The sequence below is a fragment of the Triplophysa dalaica genome, chromosome 20 (genome assembly GCF_015846415.1).
Source record: "Triplophysa dalaica isolate WHDGS20190420 chromosome 20, ASM1584641v1, whole genome shotgun sequence".
In the NCBI taxonomy this organism is placed as follows: Eukaryota; Metazoa; Chordata; class Actinopteri; order Cypriniformes; family Nemacheilidae; genus Triplophysa; species Triplophysa dalaica.
This window is the reverse complement of record NC_079561.1, coordinates 16,094,373-16,110,352: the sequence shown is the minus strand read 5'-3', so window position 1 is coordinate 16,110,352 and position 15,980 is coordinate 16,094,373. Positions and strand designations below refer to the sequence as shown.

Genomic DNA, 15,980 nt, shown 5'->3' with positions numbered 1-15,980 from the left:
GCCAAGAAGTGCAAATCGGTACGAATGCTTGCAAGATCTATGCATTCTTCTCAAAGATTGTGAGGAACAACGTGGACAGGTGTTAAAATAGGAAGCAATGAGTTCTTGATGGTTTCAAACTTTGGCAAAATACATCATAACAAACATGCAGGAGGAATTTTGTAAATGTGTGTTCTGCTGACATCTATGCACTTTTCATACCCATTTAACATTTGCACATATCATACACTTAAAAATAAAGGTTCTTAAAAAAAAATCTTGAGCTTTTTGTTTCACAAAAGGTGAAATTTTAGTCTTCTGATTATGAAAAGGTAAGAAAGAAATGGTTAAAAAAAAGATTTTTCAGGGAACAAAAAATGGAATACTTTATAAAAAAAAGCTTCAAAGAAGAATTTATTTAAAGATTTTTAAACAGATGTTTAAACAAATGCATTTATTTTAAAACAAATTAAATATAACAACATAGTTATGTAAAACCATAAATTTTTATTTCATAGCAAATGGACAGCTCAGGTGCAGATGCTATACATTTTGTTGCACATGGATTGACTAATTCAATGAATCTGATCATGACCGAGAGTTAAATCAGTATTATTGAGTCACAGGAGCCATGAATAATTATTTCGGAGAATCTATTCACAGTTCCGAAAGTCTAGGAACAATAACGCTTATCTGGATTGTGCCTGATATGCTGAAAAAACAAACACCCCAGCAGGACAATAGCAGGAAATACTTTTGTTGCTGAGGGGCAAGTGAGTGAAAGGCAGTATGAGAGGTAGGAAACCAGCTGTACATCAAACCCCGGTTCAGTCAGTACATTAAAAACACCCAAAGTACATATACTTCACAACAATAATACATCCTTATCTAATCTCATTTAGAAATCTTTTATCTATCATCTCTTTGGCTTTGGGTTAGTTGTTTATGTTTCATTTAGTGTTTGTTTATATGGTTTTCAGCACTATGTGAAATTAATTTGAATTGGACAAATTTTGACCAAACAGTCAGCAATAAAAAGGATCTGTCTAAATGAAGTAAAATATGAGTTACTGCTAACTATATAGTATTCCTACACTGTATGCCTACATGATCTCATTGCATTGCAGACCTCTTGTCAGAAAATAAATTGCAGTATTTAATTGGCTGTTTAAAACGCAGGGTTAAATCTCCTAAATCTATAGTGTAAACATGTGTTCTGAACTCTTTGTTCCATCTGCTCCTATATATTACAACAGTTTGTCAGCAGTTTGTGAGACGACTGTTTCTTGACATGCTCCCCATTGTTAAGGGTCCATCATTTCATCAATGTGACAGAAAAGAGTCTGTCAGCAAAATCGTGGCTTCTGGCGAAGACAAGGTCTTTACTTCATTATCAGTCTCAAGTACTTTATCCTATAAGCTTTCAATAATGAACTAATGTAATGGTGTTACATTACTGGTTCACCTTTTACACTGCAAATACAATTGATTTACCCTAATGACAGTCCAATGTGCCATTATTTTAGAGGATCTAGTGACATAAATGCAATATATTTACATAAAAATGTCTAAAGATGTGTATAAAGAACTTACATAATGAAGCATAATTTTTTTATAACCTTAGAATGAACTATTTCTATCTAATTTTTATAAATAAAAAGAAGAAAAACGTGACACCATCTTTGTTCTGTGTCAGCTACCGTAGTGCTTCGAAAGGGAGGGTTGGAGTGAACCATTGGTTGCAATTCACAACCTCACCGCTGGATGCCGATGAACTTCATGCACTGGACCTTTAATGCACACTTGTTGAGTTTTGTCACACCTTACTGTTTCTTGTGATCTAGTCCTTTTAACCTATAACATGTATGAAAATATAAACAAAAAAATGTACGATTACTTTTAATGGATGGGTTGGAGCATGAAGCATATAGTGAAGGAAAAGCAGCAAACAAGATCTTGCATATTTGAATGTACTTTAAATGATGTGAACTTTTTTATTATGTTTGTTGACTTCAGAAGACAATGACCAATGCAATGACTGTCTATGTTTATTAAACTAAAATATAAGATTATAAAATACAAGTTTTTGATCTTTACATAAGTCTGAACTTCCATGTAGACCCGGGTCTGTATACTCATGTGATTTCTGTCTTGTCAATATTGTCAATGTCACTCAATATTTAAGAAAAATGTTTTATTGTACACGAGAATGTACATTATTGGCCACTACAGTCGGTTGCTACGTGCATTACGTGAATACAATGTAACAACTTGTCTCAGTGTAACAACAACCTAAGGTCTTCAGACAACTTTAAAATACCATTTAAATATGAAACTATAAGAGACAAGAGCTAAAATGAATAAATAATCAAACCCATGATTTCTGGAAGTCTCTGAAAAATATATTTTGGTCCGAACACTGATTTGCAAAATAAATAAAATGCAACAATAAGGCATTTCATGTACTAAATCAGCTCAGTATCACTAGAGAGTGTTTCTGCTACAGACTACACAATTCTTATTTTCCTCAATAAGGCTAAATGCATAAAATAGCTCACATAAGATACTCCATCCATCCATACATACATACATACAAACAATCAGTCAGTCAGTCAGTATTCTTAGTTTTCAACTAGACCCTCTTGAGGGTCCCTGTCTGACCAATATTCACAACAAGTGTCTCACAACATTCCAGTACAGCAGATATCAAATGAAGCAAGCATGCACTTAAAACATTAGAGAACATGAGCTTCTATTCCTCCACAATCCGTTCAGCATTTGGTTAAGGCAGTTACTCTCTGTGCCATCCAAAGTCCGAGAGATTGAGAGAGAGAGAGACAGAGAGAGAAAGTCCGAGAGAGAAACACCAAGAACATGTTAAGCACTGCTACAGGTTCAGAGTCATATCTCCTTAAAAGATTAGGCAATTTTTTCAGGTTTGTGTTTGCAGTTGTGACACAAGTTGCTTTATATGAATGCCGTTCTATTCATTTTATACATAATTGATGTAGTGTGGATGGGAACCTCAAGTTCCTATGCCTGAACTTTTACTAAATAAAAGCACAGCAGGGGACTTCAGAAAAAATCTATGTGAAGGCCTGTGGGGTGAACTTCCAAAAAAACCCACCTGTGTCACATTTCACCTCAAAATCACAATCACGGATAAACAAAATCATATGCTGTTTAAAGGGAACAAATCCCTATTTTTAGGTGCATTTATAATATTTTGAATTTATGAAAATTTAGCTCCACCCACACTTGAATTCTCATAACCGCAATGTGGAAATAAAAAACACTGAAATGAGTAAAAACAATATATTTAATCTGTCAAATACTTATGCATCATGGTTGCGTAAGTTTTATGAGCAAGTTTTTGAGAATTAGATTTTTTTATACACACTCATTTCTTCAAATTTTGAGGTGAAAGGAGACCTGGACATTCACTCTGTCAGATATTGTAGAGGACACACACGAGCCCTTATGCGAAAATGTTGGAGATGAATTCACGGAATCGTTTGGCATACTGTTCTGGATGTACTGTAGATATTTCAGCGCCAGCCTGAAAAGGAAGCATCAGTCATGTTGTCATAACCTCACTCTTCTGAATTACACTGAATTAAAGCGGGATTTTCCACTTACGCCGTGCTTTACGGTCTTGGCCGCATGGGCGGCTTTCTTCTTAGTGTCATACTGAGTCAGCACGTCGATGAGGCCCATGAAGTACACTTCCCTCTGCGGAGCTCCTGGAATTCCAGAGAACCACACGCGTCACATGCATTCCCGTTTCCTTCCTGCGTATATTCAACATTATATTTCCTTTTCTGTATTTCGTGCCAAAACTCACCTGGAGCACTTTTCATTGCGTATACATCAATGTAAGGGTCAAATTCTCCAGGCCCCAATGGTTTGAAAGAGTTCATGTATCCGGCGATGCCCTCTGGTGACGTGCCATATGAGCCACCCTGCGCGGCCGAAGTGAGACCGTTCTCGGGGTCCATATCATCTTCAGCACCAGGCTCCTCAGCCTCCTCCTCCTCTCGCTCGGCACGTCCAATATCGTGGATGCCTAGCAACAGGCTGTAGTCCATGATCTTTAGCTTTACCAAGAACTTCAAATCACAAGAGAGATATGTTTACATTAGAGCTGTGGCTTTTGAACTATGAAGTGTGCAATTTATATTTTCCACAGTGATTACCTCTACATCTTTGTTTAGTTTCTCCATAAATTTCTCTTTCTGCTCTTCAGTCACATAAACCTTCTGCATGTTGTTCCTGAAGTCCATGTCTTTAAACGTGGGCAAATCTTTAACCTATTTACAGCAAAATAAAAACACAGATATCGGTACGGCCAAAGTGTCTGTGTGAGGTAACTTCATAATTTTGCTGAGATTTCTTGAAGACTGGAGTTTACCTTTTCTTTGTCACTGGCCTCACGATCTATAAGAGAACCCTAAAAAAAGCGAAAATTTTTAACGCAAAATCAAATGCTCTAAAACATTGGATCTCAACCTTTTTGACTTCAAGGCCCATTTTGCCTAAAACGTTAAAGGCCCACCCCATTTTTACCCAATATTTTAGCGCTTGGCATAACTCAAAATATGAATATTCATTATATAAGTAACCAATCAATAGGGATGTCTTGATTTTTTGTTTGTTGAAGTTGGTTGAGATTGGTGAGTTAATGATGACAGAATTTTCTTGGGTGAACTATCACTTTAAAGACAACAACATAAACATTTTTGGAATGAAAGCACGCCACCTTGTGGCACAAAACAGCAATAAACATGATACTAAATGTTAAAGCCTTCAACTCGTTTGAACGACTAATCATGATCGATCATCATTTGTGTCAGTTTAAACCTGCTGAACCAGTCCTACCTTCAGATCATATTTTCTATGGACCACTAGTCTGTGGCTGAACATGTTCCTCATGACGATCAGGTACGTGTCCTCACTCTCCACCGTAACACGGTACATGCCCAAAAACTGAGGGAGAAGTGTGCTGCCATGGCACTTCACTATATGCTGTCAGAGAGGAAACAAACAAACTCTTTTTATTATTCAGTGTGACCACAATCACACGCAGAGCCAGACGTATCGAGCAGATAACTAGCATGATATTTTCTGCCTTTGCCTCGTGTATTATTTATTAACAGCATGATAAATAATAGAGCCTGATAATGTTCATGTAAATAATTCTACGGTGACTTTTCTGAAATATACAGTAATACAAGAATTGAAGTAGCTATACTTTAAATATGGTTACTAATGTGTTTTTAAGTTCTCATGCATGTTTTAAAAAATGCACAATGACAAAACAATAATTGCCATGTTACTTAGTACCAGCACAAGATCACAAGTCTCTTGGTTTAATACGTCATCTTGTTCTCCAGTCTGCTTTTAAAAATATTGCTTCATTGCACACGGTAACATTTCAACTTTATAAAACTGACCATGCGGTTTACAATCTATACTTCAATACAACATCATATTAGTAAAATATTCAAGTCTATACAGTATTTAAATATTGGTTATGTGGGTCATTTGGATGAGCCACTTAATCAATGTATAGTTCAATAGAAAACAGAATGCTGTCATGTATATTTGACTCTCATGTCATTTAAAACATGTATGAATTGTTTCAGCGGAACACAAAATAAGCATTTTGAGAAATGTCCCTGTGGTTTTGTGTTTATACAATGGAAGTCAATGGGCCCTCAAAGCAAATATTAGTTAAAAAACTAAGAAGTTCCTGGATGCATGTTAGGTCACACCATCAGAACCTGCGGTTCGTTGTACATGAAGAAGCAGCGTTGATTAAAAGCTGCCCATTCAGCTACAATGGAAACATAAACACACTCACAGTTTTCTCGTGTCTGTCATGGCACTATGAACAAAACACAATTGCTGAGCTAACCCAACACTCACATAAGAGTGGCCATCAAGTGACCTCCCAACTCGATTCACTTACTGTTGGTCTTGAGGGTACACAAAGTAATGTTTCTTTCATTAAAAATGCTTTACACCTAAAGTGAAGATTGTTGAGAATGTTAAAACCACACACAAGGCTCCAGTCATATTGCATCAATGGCCTAGAAAAAGCAGCTTTCTTCAGGTCACCCCTCACGAGGGCCATCAAATTGAGATCACATGACCTGTCCAATCCTACCCACTTTTATCTCAGTGACCTATTATTGCCTAAATTAACAGCCCTGTAAAATGTGTATTTTTACAATAGCATCAGAAATATGCATAACATACTGTACAAGTTTATAATCAAGTCAAACATAAACAAATATAATTAAACACATTTTAAAGGAAGTAGGACAGAAAATGTAAATTATTGCATCAAATATCAGCATCAGACACTTTCAACACAACTTGGGTGAGAATTTCACAAACATTATATTAAAAATCAAGTTACCTGGTGATACTCGGACAGAATGTTGTGAACGTCGGCTACGTCTTCACTAGTGATTTGCTTCACTACCAGCGTGCGGTCATAGGAGATGAAGAGAATACCTTCTCCCTGCCCATCACCTTTTGAGGGAGCGCTGCGGGCTAAAGACACCTGAGACCAATAACATACATGCACAAAACATCATTATTTACAATCTTCATTATACAAGAATACCAAAAGTGAGAAACGTTGCATAATTTTTTGGAGGCTATACAAGGCCGTACTGCTAACATGAAATTGTTAATAATTAGTGTTAAGACTAACAGCTTACCTGGTAGTCAAGATCTTCGATCCCAAAACGCTCTCTGAGATTCCTGAAGACTTGCGGACAATATTCCTTAAATTTGAAGTGGCCTGGAAGATTTTCCCTGTAAAGCACAGAGGTCATTTTACAACTCTTAAAAACCTTAAACTGCCAGATCCAGTATTTCCTGACACCCTTATTCCCATCACCTTGAGGCAAAAACAGCCCTTTTGATGTGGCTCTTATATGGAAAGTGCTGCCAACTACATTCATCCACTAATAATACAAGAACTTCATGCAAATTACGGGAAACTTTTCTCTTATTATAATATCGGTTCACATGCAACAGTAGAAATACTGCAAATATGACCCTGCTGCAAAAGCAATACAAACTCTAATGGTTTCCATTACTAATACTGTTATGACACATTTACAAAATTCCTGTTACTACTGTACTTTGGGGTTATTCCATTGGTTTATGGTAGATAACATCCCACCAATAGCATGTAACACATTACCAGTATAGACCATTATAGCTTCCATTAAAACCAATGCAATTCCCATTATAACCATTCAATTTGAATTTATGTGATGGTTTCTATTGTATGTTTTCAGAAGGTAAGGTAACTGTGCAATAAAGCGGAATGTAGAATAAAGAGGTGTTTTGGATAAATACTTGTTGAAGAGATGATTGTTCACTTTAATTTTGGTGTTGGCTTTGAAGTCGTCAGGAAGTAGCATGACGGGCACCGGAACTTGATTTAGATCATTTATCTGAAAAATAATAAGATGGAAAAAAAGAGGACTTTCTACATCTGAAATGAACTTTGCACTGGCAGATTATACACAGCTTAACACAGAAAATGACTCAATGCTTGTACGCCCTCCTCTGACACATATACTACAGTAACATTTCCAGACTCCCAGTCCCAATAATGCAACCGAAGCCTCACATAAACTCCTCTAGAATCCTTTTTGGCTTTTATGTCTTTCAAATCCTGCAGAGATTTCCTGACTATGGTTTATTCAAAATGCATCCTAAACAGTAACAGTGTAATGCATTAACAGCTCCAAAAAACTTTGGTGCCAACACTGTTTCGCATGCGCGGCATCCGACCGCAACAGTTGCAAAATTTCAATCGCCGCGCGCAATGAAACAATGTATCGACTTTGCGCTTGACGTCACGCGCATCGATACTATTAGGTTTTGATATATACATGTGCATTGCATAATGCATATCGTAGCTTTAAGACCAAACCAATACATCTGATCTCGCGTACGCGCTCGCAGCTAACTGTTAGCTTATAAAATGGCAGATGTAGGAAGTTAAGGAAACCGTTTAAAGCCATACCGAGTGATTGACTCCCCACATAAACACGCTGAGCATAGGGTCGCTCGCCCGAAACACTTTCACCTTCTGCTGAACGAAATGTTTCTTCTTGGTCTTTGTTTTGGGGCCGAGGATGACCATCGGGCTGGAGGCGCTACCGGACGCCATCATGACGGTCGCACCCGGTCTAGTTTCCTCGCGGATCCGACTCTCCTTGTTCCTGCTCCGGTCCCTGCGATCAGAGGTAGGAAAACAACCGGCCGCCGGTTTACCGCAGATTTAACAGGCCGTTTTCAGGCCGATTTTGCTCAGAAGTGAACACTAGGCTGATGATGTGTGCTGGTGATCCATACGCTCCTCCCACAGGTTTTGAGGAACAGCTCTTGATCCGTCATGACAGCTCAGAAACGGCAGGAATGTGTGTGTTGCACCTGACTAGCCTACTGTATGCGTCATGTGGTCTATGAATGGGCAGGTGAGAAGACGACACTGCCTAAAACACACCATACTGTCAATTTTAGTAAAGCATGTTTGCATTATAAAGCAGCTATTAATGAGATATGGCACACTGTGTTCCTGTATCTCCGCTAACCATGCATTGGTTTGATTCTGGGGGCGCGGAGTGATAATTTCTCTATAAAACCAATACTCTGTTAAATGTTACTGTAGGCCTATACTACTTAATTTAGCAATAAAAAACCCAAAGAATAATACAGATGTATAAAAGAGGCCCTAATATTTTGATAATTTACGATAGAAAAACTTAATACAAACCACATATATACAAATAACCCTGAGCATGAAAATGTTGTTACCTTGGAAACAAGCATATTCCTCTCACTTTGAGTATACTGTTGTAAATCTGACATGGCACATAAGAATCCCCTTCAGTTTTATTTTTTAATTTCATTATTTATTTGATCATTTTAGGGGGGCACGGTGGCTTAGTGGTTAGCACGTTCGCTTCACACCTCCAGGGTTGGGGGTTTGATTCCAGCTTCCGACTTGTGTGTGTGGAGTTTGCATGTTCTCCCCGTGCCTCGGGGGTTTCCTCCGGGTACTCCGGTTTCCTCCCCTGGTCCAAAGACATGCATGGTAGGTTGATTGGCATCTCTGTAAAAATTGTCCGTAGGGTGTGAGGGTGTGAGTGTGTGAGTGCGTGAGTGAATGAGTGAGTGTGTGTGCCCTGCGATGGGTTGGCACTCCATCCAGGGTGTATCCTGCCTTGATGCCCGATGACTCCTGAGATAGGCACAGGCTCCCCGTGACCCGAGGTAGCTCGGATAAGCGGTAGAAAATGGAATGGAATGGAATTTGATCATTTTATTAGTGAATATGGATGTAACATAATGGTTTCTTGGACGATTCCATATGTTGGCCATATGTTTGGTTTCATAGTATTCTTGTAACTTCTTTTAATGCTGCAGTTTGCATTTGTTTCATTTAAAGTTCAGGTTTATAAAATGCAGCGGCATCTAGTGGTGAGGTTGAAGATACTTTTATGTGTATTATATTGCATTTCTATCAATATATCCTCCAAAAAATTATACATTGGACCTCCACAAGTTCATAAAAAAATATTAAAAACATATTTTATAATAACATATGCTTTTATTTTTCTTTGTTTCAGTTTATTTTCAGTTCTTGCACACTTTATGTTTCCGTTTCAAGGACCCACATCGACTGGCACACACATTGATATGACAGAATTAATGTGAAGGACATTGGATCATCCATTATTTTGTGCACTTTTGCATTGTGGGAATCGAAAAAATACAGAAAAAAAAAATGTAACATTTGACCAGAATAAAATCTGAAATTTAAAATATTAAACAATGTAGTAATATGTTGCATCACTTAAGGATCAATATAAATAATGAAAGAAATGTTGAAATAATATATTTATGCTTACTGTAAAAAACGTACTGTGAGGGCCGTTTAAACATGTTTTTTGTGTTTGTTTTTCCCCTATTAAAGTGTGACAAATGCATGGCACTTACTATATTAGCAAATAAAATAAGCTCTGTTTTGACAATGAAAAACTGCTGACAATATAAAAATACATGGCAATATAGTTCATTAAATAAATCAACACTTTATATTTATATAAAATAGCATATTGAAATATATAAAAATAACTTTCCAAAAAAGAGTAACAGCCATCAGCATTCAAGAATATTCCACCTCATAACACAACCGACCACAATAACCTTATGTACATATATTCACAACATGCATTCGCAATCAGGGTGTCATACCAACGAAAAACAAAGGGGTACTTTCCAAATCACGTGAGCGTAAAAGAGCGTTTCGATGTCTGAATTACATAACAACATGTACAATTTGAGATTACTAATCCAAGTCCTCAGGAAAAGTATTCAAAGAAATCTATTGATACTCCAGAATGAGCTTTTCTGATCTATAGTTTAATCAGTGTATTGTTGGAGAAGGGGAGAGGGGTGGAAAAGTGGATAGGTTCAAAAACCTTGTCACCCTGTCTTGTTAACAGTATTACAGCCCAACTAGAACAGAGAACACAGGCACAAATATCTAACACACACAAGTAGTTGGGCAGGAATTAAAAAGCTTGCTGACCTATCACGACTTAAACTCAAAGTAGTTCTGTGTGCTTATACTTTTTGTTAAATATGGACTTAATGAGTTTATGGCAGTGAAGTGAACCTTCGAATGTAGGTCTGGACTTAAGTGGGGGACCTTTCCATGTGAAGTGGTTTATCCCTGGTGTGTCCTGGTCAGGCAGTGTCTATCCCTGTACCCTCCTCTTCCTCCAGGATCTAAGCTGTCGGGCTGTCTTCACTCTCCATCACACGGTAAAGTACCGTCTTCACTGATACGTGGCGGCACTTTGTTGCCCAGCTCATCCACGCACCAGCAGTGGCCACGCTGCATTCCCTTGGACGAACGACACTGGAACACAACAGGAAATTGTGTTTGCTTTGGTTCTCTGTCTGTGTTCTTTATCATCTATGCTGTTGAAAGAACCAGCATTGCTGTCCACCAGCATAAAGTTTCTTGCCCAGCCAGCTTTACCAGAAGGACAATGCTGGTTGACCATCTAGTTTTGCTGGATTACAGCAACATAATAGCTGTTTTGGTCCACCAGCTAGACCATAATAAACCAGCATGAACATGGAACCAATTTACGTTTTCTTTTTACCTATATTTTACACATATCTCTTACTCTGTCTCACCTTATGTATACACTCTTAAAAATAAAGGTGCTTCTCACACAGATATGCCATAGAAGAACCAGTTTTGGTTCAACAAAGAACCTTCTCTTTCTTACCATCTGAAAATATTAAAGGTTCTTCATGGAACCGTTTAGATAAAAATGGTTCTTCTTTGGCATCCCGAAGCACCTTTATTTTAAATATGTAGGCTATAGTGAGGTCCAAAAGTCTGACATTTTTGTTTTGCAGTCGATTTATTATAAAATTGTTACAAATTATATTATCAACATAATTTAAATAAAGACATTTACATGAAATTCCCCCCTCTGCTCAATCGACAGCATGTCCTTCCTAGGTTTGGGCATTCTGACCCTTTGTTAAAATTGAACATGTATACAGTTAACATGATCAACTCGGTTAAATTTGCGTTTTTGATTTTTGACCCAGATATTGTAGGTTGAATCTTAAATACGAACATAATCCTAAATACTACTTCAAAATATTACATTAACCAATTTAATACTTTACACAATTAACAATTCTGGTTCTTTTTATTTCCAGGGGGGAAATAAAAATCAGTAGCATAAGTAGCCTGCAGCATAAAATCAGTGTATTCTTATGTATGCTGTATAGGCATTTGTAAATTAGCTTTAAATTTGTTCTTTAATACCTGCTTTTTTCTGTAGAAACCACGAGTGTCACAATTGGGGATGTAGATATCACGGTCAGACTGGAAAATGGTGAGCTCCAGACCCCTCAAAACACTGTTGAGCAGCTTACGACATGGAGCCTGGAATCGAAATGGTGGACTAAATGAGGGAATGGCTCTTATCCTTTGAATATGTAGAATGTGCTATTTACTTCATTCAGATTTAGATTGCGGTAATAAGATCATATGATGATTTGGCTTGCCATGTTACTAAAGTATAAGAATTCAATTATTGTCATTTACATTCATCAGCCAAACCGCAGGAGATATTACATGGCTACATTTCTAAAATGATCTTCAGGATTTTAATAAATGTTAATCTTTAACAATAACATTAATTATAGAAACCAAAAGATGAAAGACTCACCTTATCTGTGTCACTACTGTGTGCATGATCTGGCCCTATGAAAAAAGGAAAAATGAAATGTGACTTTGCATTTTGTTAAGAAAAAGACACTTTTGATGACATAGGATAGGTCTGATTTGACTTTATTAAGACTGATTGAATGCTACACTGTATGATGTATTTTGTATGTATTCATCCATCGAAAAACATTTGGAGAGTATGCAGTAGGTTTGCAAATCATTCAAATGCAGTGATAATGTTGGTCCCGTTAAGTTGTAGTTACTAAAAGTAAACAGCAGATGGAGATACCTTCTATATAAATTGGCATTGATATGGGAATGTGGGTGACACTGATATACAGTCACACACACACTCACACCAATTGCTCTTTCTCATTTTCTTGAATTCCTTTTGCCTAAATTCTCTTTTTCTTCTTTTTAAAATTTTAAATTGTTCTAATGCACATATGCAAGCATACCTGTATAATTGCACAAACTATGAGACAAGTATTCTGTACTTGTATGCAGTACTTAGACATTCATGACAATGCAAATTATGACAAGCGATCTGTTTCACATCTGTGTATTAACAGTATGTCGATGATTCACAGCACAGAAATGCTTTACACCTCAGAAATGATTGCCGGCACTTTATGCACATCTTGGTTCAGTTACAGTTTTGTCATCCTATGCTTAAGTATGAATGTTGCAGTACATTGGCTTGCCAGCACATTCGTGGACCCTGAAATTCATCCTCATGCTATTTAGCTGTGGTACCTTAAGCAGATTAGCCATCACATTCTCCCACTGCATGCGGCAAAATGCTACAGCAAAAAAAAAACACGCCAGGAAGGTGCCACAGAGGTGCTCACCTCCGCTCCGGAAAAGAAGCTATGGAGGAAATGCTACCAGACAGGGACCTCAAAAGCATCCTAAGGCTTACCTGTGGGCTGTGGCTTTTCTGTCGGGATCAGTTTGCCCTGTTTGGCACAAAAGCCTCTGCCCTGCAGCAAAGCCTGGAGGGGGCTATGGTCCTTTGGAGGTGGCACGCAGCGAAGCCCCTTGGCACAGCTAAGGGTGTACACCCCGCAGGGTTCCCCCAATGTCAGGACAGCCGTGCCGGTGTGGTCCCTGGAGGCCCGACCCGCACCCGAGTAATGCCCATCTTTGCAGGTCAGGCAGTTTTTATGGGGCCCTAGACGACCTGCCAGGGACCTGGATCCACAGTGGAAGACCAGCAGCAGGACGACGGGCATCAAGTTTGAAAGGAGAAATATCTTGCGTCCGGGTCTCAGCTTTTCCATGCTCGTACGTGGCTGATGCTATTTCTGGAAGTCTGTTTCTCTTTCCTCTTTTCTTTGCTTGCTTTCAGCCTTGCTTTGTGACTGTGCGATGGTGAGGCAGCCAGGAGTCCCCTGCAGCGCCAGAGTATTCAAACCTAGAACGAGTGAGAGACGGCAGGCAGCAGCTTTTAAAGATCTGAAAGGCGGTGATAGAGAGCGAGAGCGAGAGAGCACAGTTATGACACCTTCAGGGGCTGGGACTGAGAGAGAGAGAGAGAGAGAGAGAGAGATAATGTGCAAGGAGGTGGACAGAAAGAGAGAGATTATTTTTTCTTTTTCTTCATTGAAAATCCAGCGATGTAGACTTTTCCTGCATCAGCTGTGAAAATGTTAAAGCAGTCAAGTAATCTTTGCCATGGTAACAATGAAGGCGAGGGATTTCATTTCTCTGGTGATTACACACTGACTACAGTAATTTGCTCTGGGAGAGGAACTCCATTACCCTTGTGGCTTTTAAGAATGTTCAAAACGTCAGGCACTTAACAGAAGCATAGGGAAGACTTCTCAATATCATTCAGTTCTTTAGTTGCCTAAAAGAGATTCAGAAGTTTTTTGGTTACACTTTACAATATGGTTGTATTTGGTAAAACATTAGATAACATCTGTTAACATATGTTCATGCACAATGAACTAACATATACAATTGGTATTGGCAAAGATTGATAAATGCTAACTATGTTGTTCATTGTTATTAAGTGAAACCTAATTAATTTACTAATGTTACTAAATACATCCTTTTCGTAAAGTGTTACCAGTTCTTTTATGTACCGTGTTGGTTAACTGGTACAGTGAATGCAACAAGAATGCTGCATTTTGTTAGAACAATGCAGCCACTGGAGATTTCGCCACTTAATAGTTTATTTTGGACAAGGAGTTGTCTGTAAAATTGTGTTTTCACTGGAATTTACACAAGACAGTTTATGCCAACGGCTAATAACGCAATCCATCAACCCAGTCAGCTAGATTAATCTGATCTCTTTGGATTTCTTCATAAAGTCCTAGTTGTCCTTAACTGGCCCAAGTACCATTTATCAATCGTTTATGAGTTATTTTGTAGCCTAGAGGTTAGAAGAGATGTCATTTAAAAGTTATCACGGTGTACTTTTGTAGAACAGTCCAACATTTTAATGAAAAGGTGCATTAAACGTCCATATAAATGAATAAAAATTAGTTTATTTAAAATTTAAAAATGAATCAAAGACGGATACCAACTAAATGGTCAAGTCTGCTTTCGACACATAGGAGGCATATTGTTGCCTTAAGAAGTTCAGGTCACAACCGGCTGCAGGGTTCTTGTGAGGACAGAGCTGTGTTTATTTGTTGTTGTCATGAAGCGGGATGGAAGTTAAGATGTCGAACACGGGCTGGTATGAATGCAGACAGGATTTAGATGTTTATCTTACTGTATTGACATGTATAGTCATAGCTCTCCTCACCACAAACATGTTTGCCACTGGAATCTGTTTTCATTTTGCCACTCTGTGAACTACAAATAAGTATTTCTCTGTATTGCTCTTAAATAGCATGCTGATATGATACCTTTTGGCTCTAGAATGCCACAAGGTTGGATCATTCCTTGTTCTGAGAGATGTCAGCTGGCTGATGTTTTCTTATTGTAGTTGATTAGTATTGGCGAAGGATGCAAAAATCACCTGCCGTATGATGTTCCCATCTGCGCCACAGCCCGGTCTCATTCTCTGTTTCCAGATGTTCTGTCAGGAGAATGTTCCAAGAAGCGTGCCTGACCGATGGGGTCTCTTTTTCCAAATTCACCAGATTACACTGTTCTCCTCCCCACTCCTGTCTGCAAGTTGTGTTACATGGTTTCAACTATCAATGCATCACTTTGCACATCTGTGTGTTGCTTGCTAAAAACTCCTCAAACTGCATTGCATTTAGTCTTATTGTGTTGTTTTCATTTTTGTGTATTGTTGTATTTGCATTATTTGTGATGTATAGTTTTCCTTTTGTGGGGATTAATAAAGGTTTCTAACCCATTTCTCAGCACTTTCACTTATATGGTTTTGCAGGTTTTTGCTCTATACAGTATATGGTGCATTTAACATAACCAGTCACCATGAGTCATGATTTTAAGGGGCCCTTAGATTCTGCCAAATGTTCTGTAACCAAGTTTTAGCTGTGTGAGGAGGCACTATGCCAATGGGCTGGAAACACAACCTCACAGAAAATGGATAATGGAAATAATAGGGTGTTTTAGTGTAAACATAATGCTTGTATTTATGTCACTTAATTCAGATCACATGGCACTTAATCCAGAACACATGGCATGACACTAATGATGATATATTCACATATTTACACTAAGTCTTGATCATCTGCAAAGTACGACCCAATTATAAGTGTTATACCTCAGTGTA

At 38.1% G+C, this 15,980-nt stretch overlaps 2 protein-coding genes and 1 long non-coding RNA gene across 3 annotated transcripts; 1 reads left to right on the top strand and 2 right to left on the bottom strand.

Moving 5' to 3' along the window:
• Window positions 1–2,009: 2,009 nt before the first annotated feature.
• Window positions 2,010–8,372, bottom strand: pip4k2ca (phosphatidylinositol-5-phosphate 4-kinase, type II, gamma a). Its single transcript, XM_056732897.1, has 10 exons — window positions 8,036–8,372; window positions 7,360–7,457; window positions 6,711–6,807; window positions 6,404–6,550; window positions 4,858–5,004; window positions 4,391–4,429; window positions 4,176–4,289; window positions 3,824–4,088; window positions 3,619–3,722; window positions 2,010–3,538 (listed from the first exon to the last, which is right to left on the bottom strand). Exons 1-10 carry the CDS (start codon window positions 8,183–8,185, stop codon window positions 3,458–3,460), a joined length of 1,242 nt encoding a protein of 413 aa, XP_056588875.1. The 5' UTR covers window positions 8,186–8,372; the 3' UTR covers window positions 2,010–3,457.
• On the top strand, window positions 8,123–9,724 carry LOC130409168 (uncharacterized). The gene is made up of 4 exons (XR_008904826.1): window positions 8,123–8,258; window positions 8,381–8,489; window positions 8,945–9,109; window positions 9,645–9,724. It is a non-coding gene; the product is annotated as an uncharacterized LOC130409168 (long non-coding RNA).
• Window positions 9,120–15,553, bottom strand: igfbp6b (insulin-like growth factor binding protein 6b). The gene is made up of 4 exons (XM_056732898.1): window positions 13,203–15,553; window positions 12,282–12,316; window positions 11,876–11,995; window positions 9,120–10,942 (listed from the first exon to the last, which is right to left on the bottom strand). The coding sequence occupies exons 1-4, from the start codon at window positions 13,561–13,563 to the stop codon at window positions 10,829–10,831; spliced, it is 630 nt and encodes a 209-aa protein (XP_056588876.1). The 5' UTR covers window positions 13,564–15,553; the 3' UTR covers window positions 9,120–10,828.
• Between the last annotated feature and the right edge of the window lie 427 nt (window positions 15,554–15,980).

What these genes read in the sequence shown, in the direction of transcription:
- pip4k2ca (XM_056732897.1), bottom strand. Translation starts at nt 8,185, where the DNA reads ATGATGGCGTCCGGTAGCGCCTCCAGCCCGATGGTCATCCTCGGCCCC. An exon ending in TCGAAGATCTTGACTACCAG is followed by an intron (nt 6,551 to 6,710) that starts GTAAGCTGTTAG and finishes TATTGGTCTCAG; the next exon opens with GTGTCTTTAGCCCGCAGCGC. An exon ending in AGGCCAGTGACAAAGAAAAG is followed by an intron (nt 4,290 to 4,390) that starts GTAAACTCCAGT and finishes TGCTGTAAATAG; the next exon opens with GTTAAAGATTTGCCCACGTT.
- igfbp6b (XM_056732898.1), bottom strand. Translation starts at nt 13,563, where the DNA reads ATGGAAAAGCTGAGACCCGGACGCAAGATATTTCTCCTTTCAAACTTG. An exon ending in AGAAAAGCCACAGCCCACAG is followed by an intron (nt 12,317 to 13,202) that starts GTAAGCCTTAGG and finishes CTTTTTTCATAG; the next exon opens with GGCCAGATCATGCACACAGT. An exon ending in GTTTCTACAGAAAAAAGCAG is followed by an intron (nt 10,943 to 11,875) that starts GTATTAAAGAAC and finishes GTTGTGTTCCAG; the next exon opens with TGTCGTTCGTCCAAGGGAAT.